This window comes from Sceloporus occidentalis, unplaced genomic scaffold (assembly GCF_023333645.1).
Source record: "Sceloporus occidentalis isolate IW3139 unplaced genomic scaffold, rSceOcc1.0.p SCAF_129, whole genome shotgun sequence".
NCBI classification, from domain to species: domain Eukaryota; kingdom Metazoa; phylum Chordata; class Lepidosauria; order Squamata; family Phrynosomatidae; genus Sceloporus; species Sceloporus occidentalis.
In genome coordinates this window covers 412014-437390 of record NW_028317109.1, presented here as the reverse complement: position 1 = coordinate 437390, position 25377 = coordinate 412014, and the positions used below count along the sequence as shown (strand labels likewise).

The 25377-nt window shown below is 45.4% G+C and overlaps 1 protein-coding gene across 1 annotated transcript; it reads right to left on the bottom strand.

Moving 5' to 3' along the window:
• Positions 1-241: 241 nt before the first annotated feature.
• LOC149281652 (protein enabled homolog) lies at positions 242-25143 on the bottom strand. The gene is made up of 14 exons (XM_089499090.1): positions 25112-25143; positions 20514-20679; positions 15126-15303; positions 11062-11146; positions 6496-6887; positions 4721-5530; positions 3443-3777; positions 2979-3124; positions 2842-2899; positions 2320-2368; positions 2165-2231; positions 1686-1764; positions 1245-1302; positions 242-279 (listed from the first exon to the last, which is right to left on the bottom strand). Exons 1-14 carry the CDS (start codon positions 25141-25143, stop codon positions 242-244), a joined length of 2493 nt encoding a protein of 830 aa, XP_089355216.1.
• Positions 25144-25377: the final 234 nt, after the last annotated feature.

Genomic DNA, 25377 nt, shown 5'->3' with positions numbered 1-25377 from the left:
CTGCTTAATCGTTACAGTAACATTAAGACTGGTTTTTTTTCCTGTTGCTCTCAAAGTGCAGAAAAAAAAAAAGCAGAAAAACCAGGAGATTTTCATATACATCCAGAGAGAAATCTGTAAAGTCCGATATATATATATTGAGTGAGAGATATATATATATATATATATATATATATATATATACTGTTCCCCGTTTGCTTAGAAAGTGAAGCGATCGTGTCCTGGCTGTCCGGAGGCCGCTCTATGAACTGTTGGATTTTCCAAGTTCGTGTCTGATGGCTGGGAAGAGAAAGAAAAGGGGGGAAAAAGTTAGAAATAATTTATAAAGTTAGAATGTTGAGCCCTAAACGGAGTGTAGTCTACAGTAATCGAGTAGCACCGAAGGAGCTCAGCTATTCCATATCGCTCCTAGAATGGAAGTTGCCAGCTGCGGTATTTAGGCGACATTCCCTACTCTTTATGGCGCGTTAACGGAGTTCTCCGTGGACTTTAATCAGAGGAGGCCTCTGGGTGATTAAGACTAAGGAATGCATTACTTATAAGGCAGCATGATAAAGGCTCAGTGTGTTTGAGCCGATAGGGTTGAGGAAAGTATTGGAACGTATATCTAATATGCCAACGCTATTATGTTGAGAAAAAAAATGTTTAGATATCATCATTATCCCTTTTTAAAGCCCCATTAAAGGGAGTTTGTTAATTAAATAAACTTTCAACTAAGGGATTTATTCACTAAAATAGTAGCTTGTAGGAGAGCCGCATTCATTATGCATTATGAAGGGACAACCTCGGTAAGCTTCTCCTGCATTTCTTCCAGAGAAGCTCACTGGGGTTGGTCCTTCATAATGCAGAGTGAAACTGCAACTCTCCTGCCAAATCCCACCAAAGAGACCTCTAAGATACAGCCCAGAACGTCCCCCCCCAAAAAAACAGAAGGACCATAAACGCAAGCTCTTTGGGTCAGTCTTCAACGGCTTAAGTCTGCAGCGCTTGTAGTCCATCTTTCAGACAAGGATGGTGTCCCTGTCCTTCAGACAAGTCCCTGTGTACTTTCCCACACCGTAAGAACATCCTTAAGAGACGTCCCAAGAAAACGTAATATTGGATTAAAAGAATAACTGGGCGGAAGGCAACCAGGATAATCCCGCTGGGCCAAAACTCCTTCAAACCAGGAGAAGTTGGCGAATAAACACGTCTGCGAAACCCGGTCACTGTACAGGATCCACAGTAACGCAGAGTATACTCACCATCGATGAGTTCCTCCTTAAGTTTTGATAATTCTTTCCTCATTTCTTCTAAAATGTCCTGAAGGGGCAAAGGGGAGATCATAAGCCAGGGTTTGACAAATGCCAGGTAGTCCGGGCCATTTTTAGATTGACCTCTCTGGGTCTCTGACTTGCGGCTTTTGTCGTCTGCGTTCATATATATTTTTATTGTTATTTTTTTTATTTATTTTTTTTTAACCGATTTTGGGTAACGTGGAGACTCAACTGAAGGGCTATGATGGCCCGGTGCAAAAAAGCCAAATCAGCCAAATGACACCAAAAAGGCTACATGTATTTTATACCTTTCTATAAAGGCATTACATGCATTGGTATCGTTACAAAGGATAGGCAGACATTGGGGTAGGTGGGGGGGGGGGGCATTCTCATTTGAAATGTGCGCTTCATGGGGGGCACCAACAGTACCTGCTTCAGTCTGTCATAGTCCAACGCCTCGGACTGCACTCCGTTGGCACTGGGCTGCCCAGACGGTGTAGACTTTGGTCTGCAGTTAAAAAACACGAGAATAACTTCCACGTTTCACTAATCACCCCCCGACTTGGAGAGTCCATACCGAACCCCGACATATTACACGGCAGCTTAATACCATCAAATATTGGGGAAGAAAACCAACTTGTAACCATGACAGAGTCCGATGAACCAAATATACTCACAGGGAACAGGTTATAAGGGTAAAGGATTATAAAATAACTTCTGTATAGTCGGATACGGATGCTTTCCCAGATGCATGATTCTTAGAGTTGAGTGCTAACAGTCTACTTAGATTGTATCTCTCGCAAGAATGTATCTCACAAAAACATGACAGACGTTTAACGTAGAGATCTTCGACGTTTGAAACGGACAGAAAACAAATCTATATAACAAGTATCTGCGCGATGATTCACCTGGAGATAACGGGGGACTTGCTGCCGTTTAACGTATTAGTCCTTTCCCAGGGCTTCCTAGTGGGCTCTGCAAGTAAAAATAAATACACGTCAATGCAGAACGTCACCCGGAAAAGTATTTTCTTATTCCCATCAGACATTCCCAGAGCACTCACCGGGTGTGCCGGCCGAGGGGACTCTCGCAGGAACGATCTCGGGCTCTTCCTGCACGCGAAAAAAGCGTATGATGTAAAACACATGAAACTGAGAAAAACTAAGCGTGGACTCAGTGGAACGAATCTGCAGACCTGGGGGCTGCTAGTGAAGTCTGTTCATCCATAGACTTTTAGTAGTCAGATTGCCTGGCTGGGTAATTAAGACCGAGTCATTCTATTGTTCCCCACAGGCGGTATCATAAGGAGTCGGGGTGTTTAGTAGATTGGGTACCAGATAGAGCAGGAACTCATAGAAATGGTTAAATATGCAGCGGCCTGAAAACATTGCCCCCCCTCCCCCCTCCAAAGCAGCGTCACATTTATATATGGCTTAAATAAGCAAGATTAATGACAGACATCACGAGCACGTTTCGTCAGTGGAGATGGGGTCTCCAATGTATGAAAAGGTTTGGGGCAAACTTGGACGTGCGGCCCATGGGCTCAGCGCAACGTATTCGTGTAGCGCGGTTCCATTTTACTTACCGGCTTCTCCTCTTTCGGCTCGGACTCCACCGTTGGTCCTTTTTCGGCAATCCGCCTCCTGTTGGAAACGAGAGCGGTGGTTAAATCAGCTCTTACGCCCCGCGGCGTTTCTGCTCAGGGGTCGCACCGGACAGTACCTTCGTGCCAGCAGGGCGCTCATTTCTTCCATGAGTCCTCCGCCTCCCATGGGGAGAGGTCCATTTCCGCGACTAGGTTCAGTTTTGGCAGCCGACGAGCCCGCTCCTGCGGCGACTGCGACCCCTGGGCCAGAGGAATCCTCGCTCTAATGGAAAATAGAACAGAATTATTAAATTCTGAACAAACGCTGAATGGAACGCGATTACGAGCTTTATCCAGGAGACAAGCAAAAGGCGAAGGTTCTCCTTTCTACGTAAAATAGCGGACGTTAAGGGTACCAAAAATGTTCTCGTGCTTCAACAAAACTCTAGTATTTGACACTATTTCTCAAAACCTTAGCTAACTCTGTGAAAACCTTGAAGAACTGGTAAAAAACGCCCTAAACGTTTATAAATATAAATAATAAACCATTGTGCTTGGTGTAAATGAGGAAGATAACATGGAAGTAAGAAGAGCTCCTTACCCTGGACACCTTTCTCAGTCTGGCTCCGGCAAGCGCGGCAGCCAAGCCCGCCAAAGGACGGTTTTCTTCTGAGCCAATGGAAGCCCCCGCCGACGGAAGAGGAGGAGCTGGAGGCGGCGGCGGAGCCGGGGGAGGAGCCTGGCTAGTTTTGGGTGGAGGTCCAGGAGGAGGCGGTGGCCCCGGCGGTGGTGGCGGCCCCGGCGGCGGTGGGACGTGAGCTGAAGGAGGAAGTGGAGGGGGTATTGGGGGAGGTGGGGGTCCAGCTGCTGCCGGTAAACTCTGGCCCGGTGGCAAAGGGGGAGGCGGAGGAGGTGCAGGAGGTCCGGGGATGACACCTACATAGAAGAAACAGGGGCAATTAAACTTATATGCAAACAAAACAGTATAGAAGGACAATCTTACAGATAATGGAACGTAAACGGACGCGCGGTCACCGGCCTCTAACGGGGGACTGGTGTTAAAATGTTAAGATCTACATTAAAAAGTTAGAGTCAAAACTTTTCACAACAAGTTTTAAAAATAATAATAATAACCCCCTCTACATGCAAAGGGAGATCAAATAATACGAGGGGGCAGTTATAGAAATCAGAGAGCAAAAGGTATCATTGTTAAGATTACGGAAGGTTAAGCTGTGTCTGGGGGGGGGCAGTGGTAAAATAAGATGTTTATGAGCATTTTAAAACATGCGCCATTTATGGGGGTGGGGCCTCAAACGTAAACATTTCTAATTATGACCCAAAAGCTGAAGATCTAACTGCGCTGCTCTTAAAATGGAAGGTACCGGGCAAAATGGTAATAAAACTTGCTTTTCTACTTCAAATAGAAGAAAAACAAACAAAAACAAAACAAAACTGTATAGTTGGGGGGGGGGTCATAAAAAAAAATAAAATCTAAGTATATATAGGAGGCAGAAAGGGATTTCCGGAGCAGGGGGAGGGGGAGGGGGTCATATGCGAATGCGGCATTCGGTTATGTGGCCCGTGTGAACGAAGCCATTATGTAAGGAAAATGAGAATTTATTACCACGTTTTTGGTTCATCGGGGCTGCCAACGAGATCTCGGGCTCGGGTTTAAGCTTTAGGTCGCAATACCCCACGTTAAATGTTTGCAGCCCACCCAACAAACCTGCGGACAGCCCTGATTCACATAGTAGTATGGAGTATGGAGAAGGCTCAATGTTCACTTTTTTTTTTTTTGTAGACCAACCTTCATTACACACAAGCTTGATGAACACAAGCGCAGGTTAGTCGAGTAAGTCGCGGTGACAGAAAGCCTTACCCGGGTGGGTCGTAGGGTCAGTCAGCTGAGAGGTGGTGATCAAGTCTGGCTGAGAAGCACGGGGGTCTCCCAGCACAGAGTTTAAAGAGTTCTCAACAGATGCGGGGGAAGCTGCAGAGGGAGAAGGGAGAACACCAGGCTGGGATGAGGGTGCCGAGACAACAGAGGTGCCGGGAGAAGGGCTGACGGCTGGAGGTGAAGACAAAGAGAATGGTGGGAATGATGGGAGTGGAGGTGGAGCGGGTGGTGCAGGATGAGGGAGCGAAGTGGGAGATGCGTCGTAAGAAGAGCTATCGGCGTGCCCGTTTGGAGCGGTGGGTATGAGGGCCAGCTGAGCCAAATGGCCGGACGTGGAGACTAGATGGACCGCCCTGGGACCGGTGGCTTTCCCGGGAGGGCTGCTGATCATGACCGGAGGAGAGGGAGGGAGCGGCGCAAAGTTAGAAGCAGACCAGGAGATGGGCTTTGCGGGAGGTGGCGGCGGCAGGGGAGCAGGATTCACCGGAGAAGGGGGTCGGGAGATTTTATTGAGGGGTCGAGGAACTGTGGCATAATGGGGAAGAACAGGATGGAAAGCTGAGCCTAAAGAAGTAGCAAAACGTGACGCGGAGTGCCGCAGGGGAGGCGTCGGCGGCGTGGAGTTAATGGATGAGGAGTTCACGACTACAAAGTCAGCCATGGAGTCTGTACAGAGAGAGGCTGCCGGGACAGAAATGGCTTTAGCGTAAGATATGGGAGATGGCGAATGAGGCTGGCAGCCGGAGAAGTCATGGTGGGGGGGGTTATATAATGAATTGTCGAAAGAGGACTCTGGAGAGGACAGCAGCCACAGACAGGACGGAAAACAAAACAGAAGGGGGAGAGAGAGAGAGAAAAAAAGGAGCGAATGAAGCAACCAAACCAGCATTCAAATGAAAAAAAAAAAAAAAGTACAAACAAAAACGGTTAGTATCGGGAGATTAGGCAAAAGAGGACGTTATCGCATGAAATTAATCTCAGCGTAGTTGGTAAATAATTCAACAATCAAAAAGTAATGTTACAAAGAATAAGAAAATAATTGTGAGCAAAGGCTGCCCCGCGGGCACTAACGGAATTTTCAAAATATTAATGTATTAAACGATGGAGCCGGTGCCAGGGACCTCATCGCCAAGACTAAATGAAGAGATTCAAACACAACCTACAAAGGAAAATCGCAGACATTCCAAGCAACTGTACCCATAAAACAAATAAAAAAAAAATATATATATTTTTTTATTATTATTTTTATTTCGTTCACATATTTTCTCTGAATTCCTCGGAAAGTCTCCACTAAATTCTCCCCTTGGAAGGTCTTTATAATGCGTGGAACCGCGCTTTTCTGAGTTTTGGATTCTTATTCTATTTGCTTTATGCGACTTCGTTGGGCTAACGAAAGGCCCCACAGAAACGGATACAATTAAGTAGCCCTTTGCGGTCACTTCTTGGTCACCGCTCGTTAAGGAAGGTAATTCTAGCCCGTAGTTAAACGGATAAATGCTTGGAAGGGGACATCATTGATTTACCATCAAGCAGTGGCAAGAAATGGCAGATCGTGGAGAGGGCAGCTGCTGCAGTCTCGTCTTAGATTCAGGAGCCGTATGTCTATCGCATGCATGTTTAATACCCTCACTGTATTACCCTCTACCACTTCTGCTGGGAGGCTGTTCCAATTATCTACCACCCGCTCAGTAAAGAAATAAATTTAAAAAAAAAAAAATTCAACCAATCGTGTGTTGCTGCAGGAGGGCTATTCTTACCAGCGTTGGACAGTCTCTGCTCCTCTTCCCATTCCAGCTGCTCCTTTTCCAGCTCTTCCTGCAGCTCTCTCTCTTTCCTCTCCTGCTCCAGTCTCTCCTGTTCTTGCAGCTCACGCTCTAACTGCTCTTTCCTCTCCCTCTCTAGCCGCTCTCTCTCGCGCTCCAGCTGTTCTTGCTCCAAACGTTCTCTCTCCAGTCTCTCTCGCTCCAATTGTTCCCGCTCCAGTCTCTCCCGCTCCAGACGCTCCCTTTCGGTTCTCTCCCGCTCCAGACGCTCCCTTTCGATTCTCTCCCGCTCCAGCCTCTCCCTTTCAATTCGCTCGCGCTCCATCCGTTCCCGCTCCAGCCTCTCGCGCTCCAGCTCCTTCTGTCGCTGCTGTTCCTGCAGCTGCCTGAAAAGTAACGGGGAGAGCGGTTATAAGAATAAAAGGAGCCATAGAAACCATCAAAGGCCTCGGATCAAATGCCATTAATATGAATATTTTAATGGAAACTAATCGTCCTCTCTGTCGTCAAACGAAACCCCAGCAAAAAAAAAAAACAAACAAAAAAAAAAAAAACGTTCCTCTGCGCATGAGAGGATTATTTGCCCTGACCAGGGGCAGGTATGTTAGCCGTTTGTGCTTATAAGCCGGCCAATGCCTAGAACAAACCAAATTTGACTCAAAAGTTTGGGGTCACCGGAAAACAAGGACATTTCTAGCTGTAGCATAATTACAAAAAGGTTTCTAACCATCAATTAGCCTTTTACGCTTGGATCAGTGAACACAACGTGCCATTGGAACACAGGAGTGATGGGAGTGATAAAGGGCCATTGGAACACAGGAGTGATGGGAGTGATAAAGGGCCTCTGTACGCCTATGAAGAGAATCCATTAAAAATCAGCCGTTTTCAGCTACAATAGTCATTTACAACATTAACCCCATCTGCGCTGGATTTCTGATCCATTTCATGTTATTTGCTTTTCTTTCAAAAACAAGGACATTTCTAAGTGACCCCAAACTTTTGAAAAGTTGTGTAAATACACACAGAGTTCTATAATGAGACATTAGTGAACAGAAAAAATACAAGCTGCGTATATACTGTATGTGTTATATATATATATATATATATATTAGAAGATAAATATAGGCACATGGCAAGGACTGTGGCTTATTTTATCTCACTGCGGTCGTGTATTTAGGAAGGGCACGGATTTCATCCAGAAGCTACAGTGAGGACGGAGCGAACGATTGATGTTCCGATGTATGGAGACGTCTGGAGTAAGTTACCCAACCATGGGCCACCCCAACCCTGACGGCAGCTACCGGCACAACTACTCCACCGACGCTCCCCCACTGCCGTCCGCAGGGCCCCGGGGTATCGCGTCACATTACGCCGGAGGAGGCGCACAGCGATAGAGAGCGGGCTGTAGGAAGCGCACGAACCTGCACCAGAGCAGCGTAAAACACACAAAGCCCCCCCTTAACCAACCTCCATCATACATAAAATAACTTAAAACGAGTCAAATTAATTATTACGTTACTTTTTAGGGGAAGCTTGCCCAGAGGTTTAGGGAACTACTTTATCATACATACATACATACAAAACTCTGCGGCGGAATCAAAGGAATATCGTGAATAAGAGCAACACATTCATGCACATTCATTCATGCACGCGCTATATGCTGCTCGGCGGGTAACACACTCTGTAATAGAATATCACACATTGTCCAGCCAAACAGAAATGTGACGGCGACAACATCTTACACCAGCGCGTTGTTTTTGTCTGTATCTCGAAGTATTTATTTAGGTTTAAAACATTAGAAAGCCGGTATTTGTATCAAAATGAGACAGAACTAGTGTAACGATGTCTTATTTTTTTTTACTTTACCGAGAGGGTGGTAGATAAGTGGAACAGCCTCTCAGCAGACGTAGTAGAGGGTAATACAGTGAGGGGGTATTAAACATGCATGGGATAGACATATTTTGTAGTCAGGGGCATGGGATCATTTTAAATGTTACCCGTATGCTGCCCTGGAACATGAATACACCATTTCTATGAAAGGATTTATATACATGAATACACTACTGGGGGCAACAAGCTAAGAGGAAGACCCAGCTTCCCGGTTCTGGGGCAAGTATTAAGTCCTCGAGTAAATCCGCCGCCCCTCTACGCAGGTACTTACAGCAGGAGCCGGTCCACCCGCGGCCCATTTCCCTTTTGAAGTACAATGTAGCAGCCGTGCGGCTTCATCCTCATTACACGCCGGGAGAGATCTCCCCGTGGGGCCACCGTCGGCTTTTTATAGGGCCGTAACAGTGACTTCCATGCTATAAATAAATGGTGTCGCCCCCCCCCCCCCAAGCCACCAGGCTGTGGTCGGTGAGTCACGATGATGTCATCCCCGACAGCGTATTCCTCCTCTAGGCTGGCATTAGAGGCAACTTCTTTTTGGTGGCTCCCGTAATAAAAAAGCATTTGCTGCGCTTTCAAGTTCGTGCTGGCACCGAGGAACACTCAACCGCATCAAACAACATACTAACCAAGTGCCCTAGGTTTGGGACAGCCAGTCCCTCTTTAGAATTCCTAATAACTTTGTTGGGTATAGAAACATAGAATCTGCCGGCAGATCGGCCCCAATGTGTAAAGACTCAAACCTTGGTCTCGTCTTAGATTCAGGAGCCATATGTCTATCCCATGCATGTTTAATCCCCTCACTGTATTAGCCTCTACCACTTCTGCTGGGAGGCTGCTCCACCTATCTACTACCTTCCATTGAGGCCTCTGACCCTCTAGTGTTAGGTTCTGGCCTCATGTTGTAACATTTCTCCTTCTCCGAGATAAACTTCTGTTACACAATTACACAGATATAGATGTCTGATACATAAACGGCTATTAATAGATGCCCCGGGCTGCCCCCTCCCAGCCGCGCATTAACCTCTTCCTCTCTTGCTAGATTTATAATAATTTTAAGCATAAATTGAGCAGAGTTTTGCTCTCTACATATTCGTGAATTAACCCTCCGAGTCCAGGATCCGTGACACTTGTGACAGCGGACAGCTGGAAGTGAAGGGGTTAATGTCCTCGCCCCCCTCGGGAATGACATCAGTAGCAAAACACAGATTCCAGCGCCGGCTCCAAATGGATAATCTGTCAGCTTCCAAGCCGAGGGAGCGCGAGGGGGGACAAGAGCTTTAAATACCGGTGACGGAGCAGAGCTATAAGTAGGCCCTTGCGGCCCCGGCTCATCAAAACAGACCCCACGGGCTAGTCCTCCCCAGCTGTTTCTCCTGTGTAAACAGTGGGTGTCTTCTGGCAGCAGCCACTAAGTCACTCGGAACGGCTTCTCTTTAGGTGCATTGGGATTTGTTTCTCCAACATTAATGACCTTGACATAACATCTGGGGACGGCCATATCATAATATATTTACATAACGTACACACACACACACACACTCCATGAAACTGCTTACTCAGCAACGTTCGCCCAAACACACCGTATAAAGTCTGTAGGAGTGCTGAGCGAAGCACACGGATTCTTACGCCTGCCAAATAAACGGCTCACTACGTTTTTAATAGGGGGCCTACGTTACCTTATGGGGGTCTCCAGAAGTGGGGGCGCAGCCACCCCAAGAGACCTCGGTCCGGAAGCTCCCCACACTCGACAGACGGACAGAAGCCTCAAACAAACAAGCGTGTACTGTGTGGGGCCCCTAAGCACTTCCATCTACAACATGGCTCATTCTCTCGGCTCCCAGCGCCTTACAAAACATTGCTTTTCAAGTTCCTCCGTCGCTTTACATTAACAGTTGTGGTACGTATACGTCAATATCTAAAATCGATTTACAAAAAAAAAAAAAAAAAAAAAAGGAGCAGATCCCTTCATTTGTAGATATTAAAAAAAAAATAAAAAAATTAAAAAACCCTGCCACGAAATAATTTCCATATATTTTTTGGTGGTCGCTCAGCCCAACCCTAATATTTACATATTACATTACATATCCCTCTATCCCGTTTCAGATAAAAAACACTCTCTTCCCTGCCCTAACCCTAAAGTATAAACTTTTACAGTCTGTTACGTCGACGACCACTCGGTAACAAAGCTAAAAAAATATAAATACAAAGTGACTTAATGAAAGCACACACAATCCTGCCGCTCACCCAGTCGGCAATACGTCGGTATTCCTTGCCGGGCAGACATGCAGCAAACCGCGTGCGATGAGAGACTTCCAGAGCGCTCCCCAGAAGACGTGTGTCGGGTTTAGATAGCGGCTCTGCTTTTTAAGAGATGCCCTCTCATATATCTGAAATGTTGAGTCACTTTTTACTAGGAGCAGCTGGGTGATATTCCTTTACACGCAGTCAATGGCCTCTCTAACATAAAAGCTTGGGGGAGAAGCGAGAATGATTTGGAAACATAGTAGAACTTCTAGATGTTCTAGAACACTGAGGATAGTTGGGGCGTCTGAAGCTGCAGGAGCCACAGAACATCTCCGGAATACACGGCTGCATGGAGTTAACCGACCAAAGCTACGTAATACGCGGAGATCTTTATCGCTTAACCAATTCATTCACATTCATTACCTTCGCTGGATCTCCAGCTCCTCCTGGGATGGGCCATTTTGCACTTGAGAAGGTATATGAGAATTCTGCCGAGATAACGTTGGACCTGGGAAGAGAAAAGTATCAATAAGAACAGGTTTCATGCAACGATTTCCTGACGTGGAAAGCACAAAGCAGAAAAGTTGAGGAAAAGCAGATGAAGCGTAAGAATTAAGAATGTGCGAGGAATGAAGCCTTCTATGGGTCAACTGCTGACACGACGTAAAGGAACACTCAGCCAACAGAGAAGAAGAAAAACCCACCAAAAGATAACACTGGAAATAAAAAAAATAAAAAAAAATCAGAAGCGATAAAAATAGCCATTATCTCCCAGACGAAAAATATGCATAAAGGCAACATATTTAGGAATAACCCATATCGCGAGCGGTTTCCACATTAGCCGAACAAGAGACTCTTCAAAATACGGGACCAAGGGTCCAACAATATGTATATCCAGCTGGTTCTGACCCCGTCCTCCACGTCACCCGTATGGAACTTCTTCAAAGTCGTCAATATGCCCCAGCTTTACACACAAATTACCCCGCAGCACAGACAGCGGTGGAATTAGCATAAGAACCAGCTGTGTCAGCAACAAAACCGATGGAAATGTTAAAAATCAGGTACGGGAACACCGAAGACGAAGATACATGCAGAGCTTCTTCACGCTCTGATGATTAATAGAGGCTGGTTCTTAGTTAACTGTCTACCTGACAGACAATCGAAGAAACAAATACGGGATGACTTTAGAGGGATTTAAGGTAATCTGAATACTACTGCAGTTAAACGCAACAAAAATAAAAAAAAAAGGCAGATAGGGAGATCCCTACTTGTGTTAAACCAGAAGATTTGGATTCCTGGAGTCCTAAATACTACGGTCAGATTAGCAGTTACTAGCGTACAGAGATACAGAAACCTTCTACGCAGGAGGCCGGATTCTCTTTTTTAATGTTCAAAATAATTAGGGAAATGAAACTCGATGGCTCAAACCGGCCCCCGTCTAGTCTGCCCGTTTCTCCCGTCGCAGAGACTTGGACCTTAATGAGCCGCTGGTCTCGTCTTCGATTCAGGAGCCGAATTCCTGTCCCATGCATTTGGCCAAAAGACCAGCCGCTGTGGAGACCAAACCTTGTAACAATCGCTACGATCCAAACAATAAAGTTTTATGCTTAAAACTCTTAAAGCTGCCGTCATCGGATCCGCCATATTTTATTAGAGCAAACCACCTCCAAGCACTTGGTTCACTTAGAAATGCTCCTGTGGTTGCCCATCTATAGGGCCACAGTTACTCTGGAGGGACAAGAACGTTCCTTCAACCAGCAAAACAAAGTTTCAGAAGGAAAATACTTTTGGAAGTGGCTTAGAAACAGAATGACTTCTGATGCTTGGAAGCCGCGAAGCCGAAGAGCGAGTACTCACAGCCGAAGATGCGGGCATGGTCCCGTTTGTGACAGCAGAGGTACCGCCAGACGCCGCTCTCCTCACTGCGATGGGAAGATTCGAACGCAGCCTCTCGGCGGCCATCGGCATGAAGGATAAGGACCATTTTCCTAACGACCGCTCATTCTCGAGCGCTTCACAGCCACAGCAAGCTCTCCTATTCCAGCTCTCGCTTCTTACATTAAAACTCACTGCAGTCTGCCCTTCCCGAAGCCCCTGAATTATTTATCATTCTATATCCATAAGTCTCAAACCACTACCTCGCTGCTAATGTAAACAGAGAGAGAAAAAAATAATAAAAGCATTTCTCTCTGCAAGCAAAAGACAGCGTTTCAGCATATTAACCATCGCTACTCAAAGATTGCAATTATTGATTCATTAACCTCCAGAAGAATGCCTTGTCCTCCAGACAGAGCCATTAAAAGAACGCTTTAGAATATGGTCAGCAGTACCGACGATCAGCCCGCCGGAAGATGCAAAAATAGATCGTCAATTTATTTGTTTTATGCAAAATAAAGCCATATTTTTGCCAAGATCTAAACAATATTGCTGGGTAAGTCATAGAAAACCAAGAGCTGGTGGTACTTTGTGTGATCGGGGACCACGTGCCGGCTTAGGCCAAAGCTTCACCGGATTCTATTCCGAGGAATTTTGGATTTCTCCCGGAGACCACCATTCACATCCGACGACGAGGTTTCCAGGAGACACAGAAGACACTCTGCTCATGTCTCATGAACAGATATTTACCCCAACAAGACGAAGGGTTTTTCAGGAAAGACGGGAGCCTTTCAGACTTTTCTGCTTCTCCAGATGGACAACAATGTAACAACTCTATCAGGTCCCGTCAGGTTTCAGTTGACCTCAAGTGGCAATTCAGAAACAAACCCAGCTCGTCCATGGTGTTAAAGGAACGTGGTGGCCGCGTATCCAACGAGACCAAAAAAAAAATAAAATATATAATACAAATTACATCTAAACACGAGGGCCACAAAAGTCACAAAGGGTACATAAAATAAACAGCCTGGTCCTTAAGGGGTTAAAACTCCCTTTGTTTTTGACTTTACAATAAACTTACTCCCGTCAGACATTTAATCATGATGGAGAGATGGATAAATATGCAGATCCTGAGCATGGCTGCTCCTTTGGCAAACACATTTTCATACGTAAACACCATTTCATTCGGATATTTAGTGATCTCGGCCTCCAGCTTCGCCATTGCTGTTGGTCTCCAATTATTTGGGCGTTTAAAGAAACCTTAATTTTCCAAACTAACATACGAATATAAAACTTAGACCCACTCCAGCAGAGTCACGTTTGTCACATGCTGTACCCATGATTGACCACAAGAGGGCAGTGTTTGAATAGGAAACCCATAGGGTGCCATTGGTTTCACTGGACATCATCCCACCCAATTTTAGCTTTAAGGGTCTATTTTTCTTTCTTGTCCTTAAATCCCCTCTCTAAGTACACAGTAAGCTTCAATTTCAACAAAAAAAAACCCCATTACTTAAACTTTTTCTCTATGTATACAGCGCCGCTCTTGTCAACTATTGAAATAAATATTACAAAGGAAGGACTGCAAACAATGTCAGGATCAACGGGAGCTCTCGGCTATTTCTCTGCCGCGGTCTCAACATACTGAGAATGACGCCAAGGAAAATCTATATTAAGATAGAATAACCAGAAGCCTCTTAACCCGGGAATTGTATATAAAATGTATACGGCTATCCTGTATAAGCCGATGAAGTAGCCGTCTGGTTACCCCAGGATGCTGACAAATTTGGTTTGGATCCAGCCAAAAGTTAGGAACGCTTTTTTTTTTTGTTTTTTTTGTTTTTTAATTCCCTGATTTTCTTCTTTCATAAAATACACAACCTAGTTAATCCCGGCGGGATCCTTACGACCCCCGATACACCGTGCCCCCCGCAGGAAAGCATAGGACGCAGCCCTGCGAAAGTTTTACGAGTCGCCGTAAGATGCTCTAGGCGTCAATAAAGTCATAGCTGAGACCCTGCAGACAATCCCCCGCAAAGCGTGGAAGGGCTCCAAACTAACGGAGGAAAGAGACAGCTATTTCACTTTAAAAAGTCTTTAGGCAACAAATGACTTCATTTTCCCCTAAAGATTTGATAATCCCGTCTGAGTACAGAGAAGATCGCCCCAAAGCCCGGGGGTCACGCGGAGACCGATACATCACACGACGACATTGGATCGTGCTGTCAGCGGTAGATTTACAGCGTGGATAAACAGGACTCCGGGCGGACTTCCATGTTGATGATGTGATTTTTATTTGAGATTCTAAACAAAGCGCTCGGTGATGTCACCGCTCTCTGGCCAAAGAACCAGCGATGAGGTAAACAAACAGATAAAGGGAGAGGAGAGAAAGAGGGGATATACAGAGGCTTAGGTGGAACGTAGGGAAGATTTACTTTAATGAGAGGGTGGTAAATAAGGGGAACAGATTCCCAGCGGAAGTGGTAGAGGCTAATGCATTAAAGCATAACAGTATGGGGATGTAACAAGGAGAGGATTGGACTGCGAGGTGAAAGCCATTTAGCAGACATGGCACTGGTTTACCATATTCACCAAATCTCAAACCGTCGTCTTACCGGAGTCCTGCGAGTTCAGCACTTCTAAGGCATGCATCATGGCGCTCGCGAAGACATTGGCATCCTCCTTGCTGCCGAAGTTCAGGCCGTAGACCTGCCGGGCGTCTCGCCACTGGTGGAAGGTCTGCGTCGCCTGATTGTATTTCAGTCCTTTAGGGATGGCGCAATTAATCACCACCTGGGGGCAACAAGAATAGTTTCACATTAGCTGTCACGAGAGCAGAGATGTATTAATTTTCAGGATTAAAAAGCAAAATATTGGGCGTGTGTATTACATATACACATATATACACATATATACACACACTCGCACAATTGACCGCCTTCTCGATCCCCACATCCATCGAATACACATTTATTTCGGGTCATAATGCTATTTGTGCCGATTCTCACGAACTTCTGATTTGCTGGATTCTGACAACTACCCCACCCCCCATCTCCCAATCCTGTAAACTGCTGGTTTACTGTAAAGTGCTAAATGGGGGGGACTGGCGAAAGAAAACCGTGTGCGATATAGATGGAGATACAGAGTGGGAACAGAAACTATAGAGGACAAAAGCATAAAAGGATAAAGCGAGAGAACGGCAAGGGAAAAGCGAAACAGCAGCGCAAGCGACAGCTGGAGTACGAAGCGGCAGACGGGAGGGCGAGCGCGGGAACATACGGCAAGGAGCGGTAACCTTAGCCCCGTCTCACCCGGCAGCTGGTCTCGGCAGATCAGAGACAGAATTAAAAAGGTCTGTACAAGCGACTCCGTTGGACTCCAATGGTCTCCCCAGGACAAGTTTCGGCGCCGGAATTTTAAAAGTCCATACTAGCGACTCTATTGGTCGCCGGCAGGGGGCTCGCCTGACAACCAACAAAGAGCAAAAACCTGTTTATTATCTCATTTTGTTCCAATAAACTCCCTTTACCTGCAGACCCGGAGGTTGCCATTGCTGTGACGGAGCAGATTTCTTACGGCATCGCTAATGAAGGCCTGCTTATCCAATGAAATCATTTCCTCCACAGAATTTGACTAGTGGGAGAGTCCCCCTGGGTGACTAGAACTGAGCCATTCTATTATTTCCCCACAGGCTGTATAAGGAGTTGGGGTGTTTAGTAGATTGGGGATCAGATAACAGAGCGAGAACCTCATACAAACGGCTGATAAGCAGCGGCCTGAAAACCATAAACTGTTTCACAAAAGCAAAACGCAATATTATTGAAAGTTTTTAATTGGATTCCAGTAATAAAAAGCAATAATGTTTCACGTGAAAGGGGGAACTTACAACATTTATTTTTTCTTCTACCAATGTGGATCTTTGGCCAAACCAACCAGAAGAACAGGTCTTTCATTCAGGAGGAAAGGGCTATTAGCAATGGGCAGAGGCAATTAACCCATATGCTTCTCCGCCTGGCAAAGCGACCACAAACCCACGGGGGGATTCTGAAGAAACCCCCCATATGCATTTGCCCCTATGCCCGTCTCCCAGCTAAATGCCATGGAGATGTGTTCTCATTACTTTTATATAGGTTCTTCTATAGCAGGGGTGTCAGGGGCAGATCTGCTAAGGAGAGCTTATTAGGGCATGATAAGCAACGCTAAAAAGATGCAAGTTTCCTTCGGAAAAAGCTCCTAGCCCTTTTCATTGTTCTGTAAATGCGTAACAGTTTGTAGGATCGGTCGGGAACCCTCGGTCCACCCGGGGTAAGCTGGTAAAACATAGTAAAGCTTTCAGCGCCAAGAATTAACATTTAACACCAACGCTTAGCGATTGCGCAACACGTTAATGTAAAGGTGGAGACGGTAGCCACGACGGGGCTGGAATTTAACAACGATCAGCATTTCAGCGCGTCAAGGTTAGCGGAGCCATCAAAACGCGACGATTAGACTCCACTTATCTGTGCGGTGATATTACTGGGACATTTAACCGTTAATTAAAGTATTAGATAAGCCATATAGGCCACTAATGGCAAATTTGGCCCTACAAAAAATAAATAAAATTACTAAAAATACTTCAAGCCTAAAACATTTCACCCTCTGACTAATGAAAGTCTATGGAGGGACGGACTTCATTAGCATCGCCATAAAGCATCAGCTCAGTGTGGTGTTTGAGCCGGGAAAGTCACCCAAAATATCACATGACTGACAGCGACGGCGGCTCCAGGTCTGCAGATAAAGGGGGTTTATTGGGAACCTGAAATAATTTCTACAATTCTAATCTACATTACTGTATTCAGCACTGGGTTTATTGCTCAAATAATTTTTTCCAATGGGACTACCGCATAATGTGTATTTATATATTTTAAACACGCGTTACTATGACTCATTTGAAACCAATAGTTCACCGATAGATGGCACCTGTCCTTTATTACCCAAAAGATGCCCATCGCTATGAATACCGCTGTATTATTTTGTAGGCAGCTCTTCAACCTTACATACCGTGTAAAGAGCAGTTTCTGCTGCTATATAAATGATCACCGATAATAATAATGACTTAATAATAATAAAGCTTCGGCATCTTAGGAGCTTCTGGACCCAAAGTACACGTCTCGAGGAGATACTGTGTACCCAGTCATCTTAACAGATATTAACACACGCCACTTACACGGTAACTATAAACACGGGCATTTCATAGATCAAAACGCATACAGGGACCATCCCAGACCCTCCCTGACGGACTGTTTCTTTAATAGGACTCCGCAAAGAACAAGACGTCATCCATTCAGACCAAATGACAGAACTTTCACTTCAAGTAACAAAAATATGTGGAATTCACGACCTACACAGACTGTCAGACTATATATGCCTTTAAATATGAGCCGGATGAGTTATTAATAAAGAGGAATATACAGAGATGTAAAGGGTTATACGGCCGGAGAATATATAATATGAGGAATATAACGGGTTATAAGGATGGGATTAGTTATACGGCCGGAGAGTATATAATATATAATATGAGGAATATACAGGATATAACGGGTTATAAGGATGGGATTAGTTATACGGCCTGAGAGTATATAATATATAATATGAGGAATATACAGGGATATAACCAGGGGAGGGCTGGCAGCCTAAGGCCTGGGGGGCAAGTCTAGTCAACTGGCCCGTTGCACCATCAAAGCGGCTGCGAGCGACATTGAAAGCGGCCGTCGTGCGGCAGTCACTCCACCAGCGCCTAATGAAATTAAAGTGGCCGGCGTGCACGCACCGCATGCCTCAGCTCTTCATCCCACCACTTTTAAGACGTGGGAAGAGGAGCTGAGGAATGGCCGTTGGGTCTGACAGCCGCATGATGCAGGGGGGTACCGAGAGTATTTGGCACCTGTGGCAGACCCTGTATGTGGCACCCCCCCCACACACTTTAAAACTGCATAGTTTCTATGGTTAGGCAAACATTGACAGGGGTACAGCATATTTGTTATCATTATATGCTTAGGGATTACGCGGTACCACCGTCAATGTGTGCCTATACATTGAGCCAGACACTGACAACCCCTATCACTATATACTAAGCCAAACATTGATGTGGTGTAGGCTTACCACTTTAGTGACTGGCATAGTATACAGTAGGGATGCACCGAAATGAAAATTCTGGACTGAAACTAAAAATTCAGCATTCACTTGGCCAAAACTGAAAAAAAAAACAAAAAAAAAAAAAACTTTAAAAATTAGACAAAAAAATCAACAACAATATTAACATATATATACACACAAACACACATATATATAACAACAATCACAATCCTATCATGCCCAGGTTCTAGCATGTGCTGGCTGACTTAGCATGATAGGAGTGTGATTGCTGTTTGCAATGATATATATATATATATTAATACTGTCATTGAATTATTCTGTCCAATAAAAGTGTTAACACACCGAAGTTGGACCAAAAAATAATTTATAACAGCAATCACACTCCTATCATGCCTAGGCAGCCACTACATGCTGGAATCTGGGCATGAAAGGAATGTGATTACGGACTCCCTATGCCAAGCTATCCCCCAACACTTACACATCCATGCTATCTGAAACCCTCATTCACAAACATTCAGCATAACACCCATCACTCTCACACACTTACATTCAGCATAACACCCATCACTCTCACACACTTACTAATCCACTCTTTCCTACCTTTTCTTCTTTCACTCTCACTTTTCCTCCTACTCCTCTTCTTCTTCTTCCTGTCCTTCCGGTGCACTGAGCGCGGAAGACGGTGGGCGTGGCTTCAATGTTGTGCCGCGCGCATCGTTTCTGAAGGCGTGCCGGCATGGTGGCACCCCTCAGATGAGCGGCAGCCGGGGCGGACCGCCCCCCTCCCCCCCACGCCAGGTACGCATGACGGCCGCATTCAATCCTGCTCGCGGCCGCTTAGTTTTTAACTTTGCGGCCGCAGCCGCATTGAATGCTCGTCAGTCCGGCCCACCGGCCCGGATTTAGGGCGGCCTGGGGGGCAATTGCCCCCCTGCCCCCCGGCCCAGTCCGCCCCTGGATATAACGGGTTATAAGGACGGGATTATTTATACGGCCGGAGAGTATATAATATATAATATGAGGAATATACAGGATATAACGGGTTATAAGGACGGGATTAGTTATACGGCCGGAGAGTATATAATATATAAAATGAGGAATATACAGGGAAATAACGGGTTATAAGAACGGGATTAGTTATACGGGGGAGAGTATATAATATATAATATGAGGAATATACAGGGAAATAACGGGTTATAAGGACGGGATTAGTTATACGGGGGAGAGTATATAATCTATAATATGAGGAATATACAGGATATAACGGGTTATAAGGACGGGATTAGTTATACGGAGAGTATATAATATATAATATGAGGAATATACAGGGATATAACGGGTTATAAGGACGGGATTAGTTATATGGCCGGAGAGTATATAATATGAGGAATATAACGGGTTATAAGGACTATATAGTCCAATGAGAATTCAGAGGCCACTTTGGCTTCAGGAGGAAATTATTTCCCATTCTGAGGCGTAATTGGAAGCGGTTTCAATGTGTACGCGCGTGTGTGTGTGGGGGGAGGGGGGGCGTTCTACCTTCTTCTGGATCAACAGCGAGGAGGAACTTGATGGACTTTTCTTCAACCTAAAAGCTGCCCAGGCACAGGCCGCGCCGATACATCCATAGGATGGACACGACTGTTTTGCAAAAGGTTTTTACTCATTAAAACCGACAAGGAAACAAACCCACCCATCACAGATCAATCTCATCGTGCAGAAACATAAATAAAACGGTTTGGGTTGCTCGATATCTGTAAGAACGTCAAGTATCGGGTAAAACAAGCAGATATTTGTAACGTAACAGAAGCCAAAGGAACCGTCCACGCGTCTGGCACAGGAGTTACTAATTAAACCCCAGCTCTGACCTGGTGATCCTGGATCTTTCGTCCCACCACCCTGAAGGTGTTGTTCCCTGTGTGATGATAAATGTGGACTCTGCTAAATCCCGTGGAACCTCCGGCCGGTACCCACTTCTTGTTGGCATCGTCATAAACCATCACGGCGGCCCGGGCCTGGCATATGCTCTGCTCACTGCAAAAGAGGGAAAAAAATAGATATTTTGTTTCACTTCAATGAACATACAAGCGACTCGGAATTCATCCGATAGTAAAGAGAACACGCAAGACGCTCGCCAGTCGGCTTATGGTCATGGATGAAGCTTCCAATATAACATCTACCGCAGGGCTGGCCTTAGGGGTGTGCGACCTGTGCAGGGTAGCAGGGGCGCCTGCCCGGGACTTAACTTAAAACATCGGGTTTGTTTGTTTTTTATTAAACTTTATTTAGCATCATTCATGTTAAAAAAGTTTTAAAAAAACAAACGATGCTTTAATCTAAGTCCCGGGCAGGGGCGCCGAGCGGTCGCTCGTGAAGTTCTCAGCAACCGCTCGACGCCCCTCACTCTCCGTGACTCCGTTGCGGTGCCGGCATCTCATGTTGAGCGCCAGACTATTCTGGCGCTCAACATGAAACGCCGGCACCGCGGCAGAGCGAGAAGACGGACGCCTCCCGCTCTCACCGCAGGACTCCGGCAACAAGGTAAGGGGGGGGTGTAGTTTGAAGGGGCAGAGGGGGGGTGGTGTAGTTTGAAGGGGCAGAGGGAGGGTTAGTTTGAAGGGGCAGAGGGGAGGGGTAGTTTGAAGAGGCAGAGAGGGGGGGGTAGTTTGAAGGGGCAGAGAGGGGGGGGCGCAAGAGGAGTAGTCCGCACAGGGCGCCACAACGCCTAAAGCCGCCTCTGATCTACCGTAAATGCTATCATTTTCATAGAAACTTTGTTTAAAATGAAAGTAAAGCCGTTCCTCTTTCTTCTCATCTTTGAATAAAGAGTGAATGAAAGCAATCATTGGAGGAGACGAAAGGCAATCATTGATGTTGGGATTAAATACGGAAGTCGCTGTACGGTGGACCATAAAACCTCCTGTTTCAATCTGATGACTAAATGCTTACAGCAGTTACCACTTCCTACAGATGTGGCCCTAAACCCAGGGGCTTTTTCAGAAAGAACACACCGACACACACACACCGACACACACACACACACACACCGACACACACACACACCATCTGTTCCTATATTTAGAGAATCAAAGTTCTTAAAATTGGTTACAAACACGGTAAAATCAGGGGAGTCTGAATTAATACGCGTTGTGAAAGCTGTGGGACCGATGATTCACGGGTGTGTGTGGGGTAACAGATGGGGTGTTTTGCCCACATCAGGGCAGTTCGCATAAATCATTATACAAACATTACAAACTAAATGGCTTCTGTACGCATTTTAATGTTCAGCGAGATCTTACAGCAAAAACTCAACTCCATTTATTTTTTTTATTTTTTTTTTTTAAATACAAAACATAAGTATTACGGCTTTCCACGCCAGGGTAATTTGTCTTGAATCGGATGAGAGATCTTTATCTGTATGTTTGTTGGAAGCCGAGTGGGCTTTTTGATCGGAACATTCCAATCAATGGCAATAAGACCACCCTACTGAACTTTACACCAGAATCACCCGGAACCCCAGTGAAATACGCAAGACAGAGCAGATCCAGTGTCACCAGACTGAAAGCGGACCACGTACCAGTTTAATGCCCAGAAAGAATCAAAGTAAGACTTTCTCCCCAAAAAAAAGATCCACCAGATGAAGTCTTTCCCTGCGGCAATAGCTGTCCTCTAGACGCCCCAAACCACGCAGCATAATAAAGCACCAAATAACCATTGCAGCAACCCCCGTCGCTCTTACCCTGCATCTCCGCTTACGGTAAGCCACGTGGTATTTCATCATGACACACAAAAATCTCTAAGTTAAGTTATCCCTCCCCTAATGTGACGTTGCTGATTGCTGTTGATTGGTAGAGGCAGACTTTGTGAAGGTGGGGGAGGAAACTAACTACAATAACCCCTCGTTACGGCCAAGGTACGCAGAATCCCACCTCTGGACGCACAACACGTCCAACCTTGAAGCAGGGGGTAAAAGGGGGTCCAACCCGGTACCAGCAAGGTGTACCTCATGAAGTGAGAGAGAGTATGTGTGTATATTTATAGATTTATATATATATATATATATAAAAAAATAATCACATATATACAATGGGTTATTCTTTCATATAATAGATATTTTCCATTCTATACCCCAATGCTGCTCCTGGTCAAATAAGTACTAGTCATTTTAGCGGTAGGGATATAAATAGCCACCGGTAATTTTAGAGTATTAAGCACAGAATAGAGTTCTCCTGAGGTTCATATCATTTTCAGAACATTCCGCTCAGGTATTCGGTATAATTAACTAGGTTCAGCGGGGAACCAAATTTGTAGTTACATGCGCCAGGCAAAAAAAAAAAAAAAAAAAGCTAAATAGGGATTTATACAATTCAGACGTACGGAAACCACTCTTAGACTTCTCTTTAATTATAAACTTGACCCATTTCATTTCTAAATAAAAGTGGTTAATGGCAAAGGGCTGAGGTTGGGGGGACAGACGGGAGGCTAAAAGAAAGCAAGGGCAGGAAGAAGAGCGGTCCGATGCTGTTAAACTTGTTGAGTAGTTCCTTATAAACACTAAGTCTAGTTGGGTGTATTGTATCTCCTATGGTACCGCGTGTCCGACGGAGCGTATGGTCCCCATAAGCAGGCACGGGTATGATTTAGTTGGGTTTTCTCAACTTTTAACCATTTATTTTCAAGTCGGGGGGGGGGGGGGGGTCATGCAGAATCTCTGAAAAGATACAAGCCCAGACATTTTGGTTGGGATTTTTCTGCTAGTAGACACATACACCAGATACAAGCGAGAAAAGTCAAGAAAAGTCTCGCTTCTCTTCAGGGAAGTCATACGATCTTTGTAGCTAAATCTTACCTGCCAGAGTTATATATATATATATATATATACACACACACATACATACATACACACACGCTACTCTCCTCTCTCCATACCGTATGCGTCTCCCATCTCAAGTGGGAGTCTCTGAGCTTAGCCCTAATATAACATATTGGGGCAGCTGCACGTTAGTCATTTGTATAAGTTCTCGCTCTGTTATCTGAGCCCCAGTCTACTAGACAAACCCCTCTATCACACTAGAAGTGGGGAACAATAGAATGGCTCAGTCTTAATCCCCCAGCTGGACACTGGAGGAAGGGACTTCATTAGCATTGCCATTAAGCATCAGCTCAGTGTGGTATTTGAGCCAGGAAAATCACAACTGACAACGCTGATACAGCACTGGAGGGGGGGGCTGTTATTACCGCATACAGCACTGGAGGGGGGCTGTTATTACCGCATACAGCACTGGAGGGGGGCTGTTATTACCGCATACAGCACTGGAGGGGGGCTGTTATTACCGCATACAGCACTGGAGGGGGGCTGTTATTACAGCATACAGCACTGGAGGGGGGGCTGTTATTACCGCATACAGCACTGGGGGTGTTAAGCTTAAGGATAAAATATTTTTTCAATGAAATGTCCCCTTCAGCTACACATAGCTATTCCTCCCCATGCAGTTGCCTTTCTTTATTAGACAGGCTACCGCAGCTATAATAAAAATGGGACGAAAAGGGAGATAACCGATAAGACAGGACATTTTCTTGCCAATTTTAGCATCTATTGGGGAAAAAAAAACACAACTCCTTATGTTTGAGCCAAATATCTCTAAACCTATTACATCATCAAGTGAAAAACCAAAAGGTCCGGTCTATAGGTAGACCCGAGGAATTCCGCCGGGGTAAGAGACGGCTTTGCGGTTATAAAGCGATGTCTTAGACCACAAAAAAGAAGGAAGACCGAGACAGTGTTTTGTAATCTTTTCATAATGACGAGGCAATTATCTGCTTTATGCTCGCAAATTCAGGCATGTCTATTCAAAGTAGTTAAATGTAGTATATACATCGTACGCAGGAGGTTTACAAAAAAAAAAGTTCCTGTTGCTTAGCAACAGAAAACTGCAGAAGTCAAGCCTTTCATTTTTATTGCTATAAATGGTGATTCAGAGGGAAAATCCTGGGAATACCACAAAGTTAACACTTTGTAACACCGGGTATCCGTCCATGAGGTGGAATGCATGAGGCTTTAAAGGGCCGCTCCTGCCATCCTATGCACTCAAATGTATACGATAGCTGTGTGGCCCTTTCAAATGTTTATGGTGTCCCCCTTGGAATTGCACAGGGGGGATTCTCCAGAATGCCCCCCGTACGCATTAGCTCTTTTTCAGCGGCTACAATAGTTTGACCGTATAGGAGGAGAGCAGAGGTACGGCTGCAGCTTCTCCTTAAGGCATGTACTTTTTCGTTTAAGTAATGCATATTATATTTATTTATTTCATATTTAATAAAAACTATGATTGTTTTTATTTACTTTTATTTGCCAACCTGCCCCCCGGTAATGCCTTATCTGCCACTCTACGCGCGTCCACCGGGGCAGACAACCTCTGCTGCTATCCGGCACTTCCGCCGGGGCTTCTATGGTTGATCACCGGACCGGAAGGTCATGTCACGCCGGCGCTCCGTCATAGAAGCGGAAGCCCCGGCAACAACAGAGATTGCCTGCATTTCTCGACCAACCGGCTGCCGGAGAGGATCCAGGTTGCATTATAAGACTACCTCGAATATAAGACAAGGGGCATTTTTCGGAGCATTTGCCGATATTAGAGCAAATACGGTACAATATGTGTCAGCGGCAGTAAACTATGTCTAACTAATTGATCATGTACAGAGCAGGCTCCATAAATTGCCCCAAAACAGAAT

What these genes read in the sequence shown, in the direction of transcription:
- LOC149281652 (XM_089499090.1), bottom strand. Translation starts at nt 25,143, where the DNA reads ATGACGGAGCGCCGGCGTGACATGACCTTCCG. An exon ending in AAGTCCCCCGTTATCTCCAG is followed by an intron (nt 1,765 to 2,164) that starts GTGAATCATCGC and finishes TTTTAACTGCAG; the next exon opens with ACCAAAGTCTACACCGTCTG. An exon ending in ACTATGACAGACTGAAGCAG is followed by an intron (nt 1,303 to 1,685) that starts GTACTGTTGGTG and finishes TTGCCCCTTCAG; the next exon opens with GACATTTTAGAAGAAATGAG.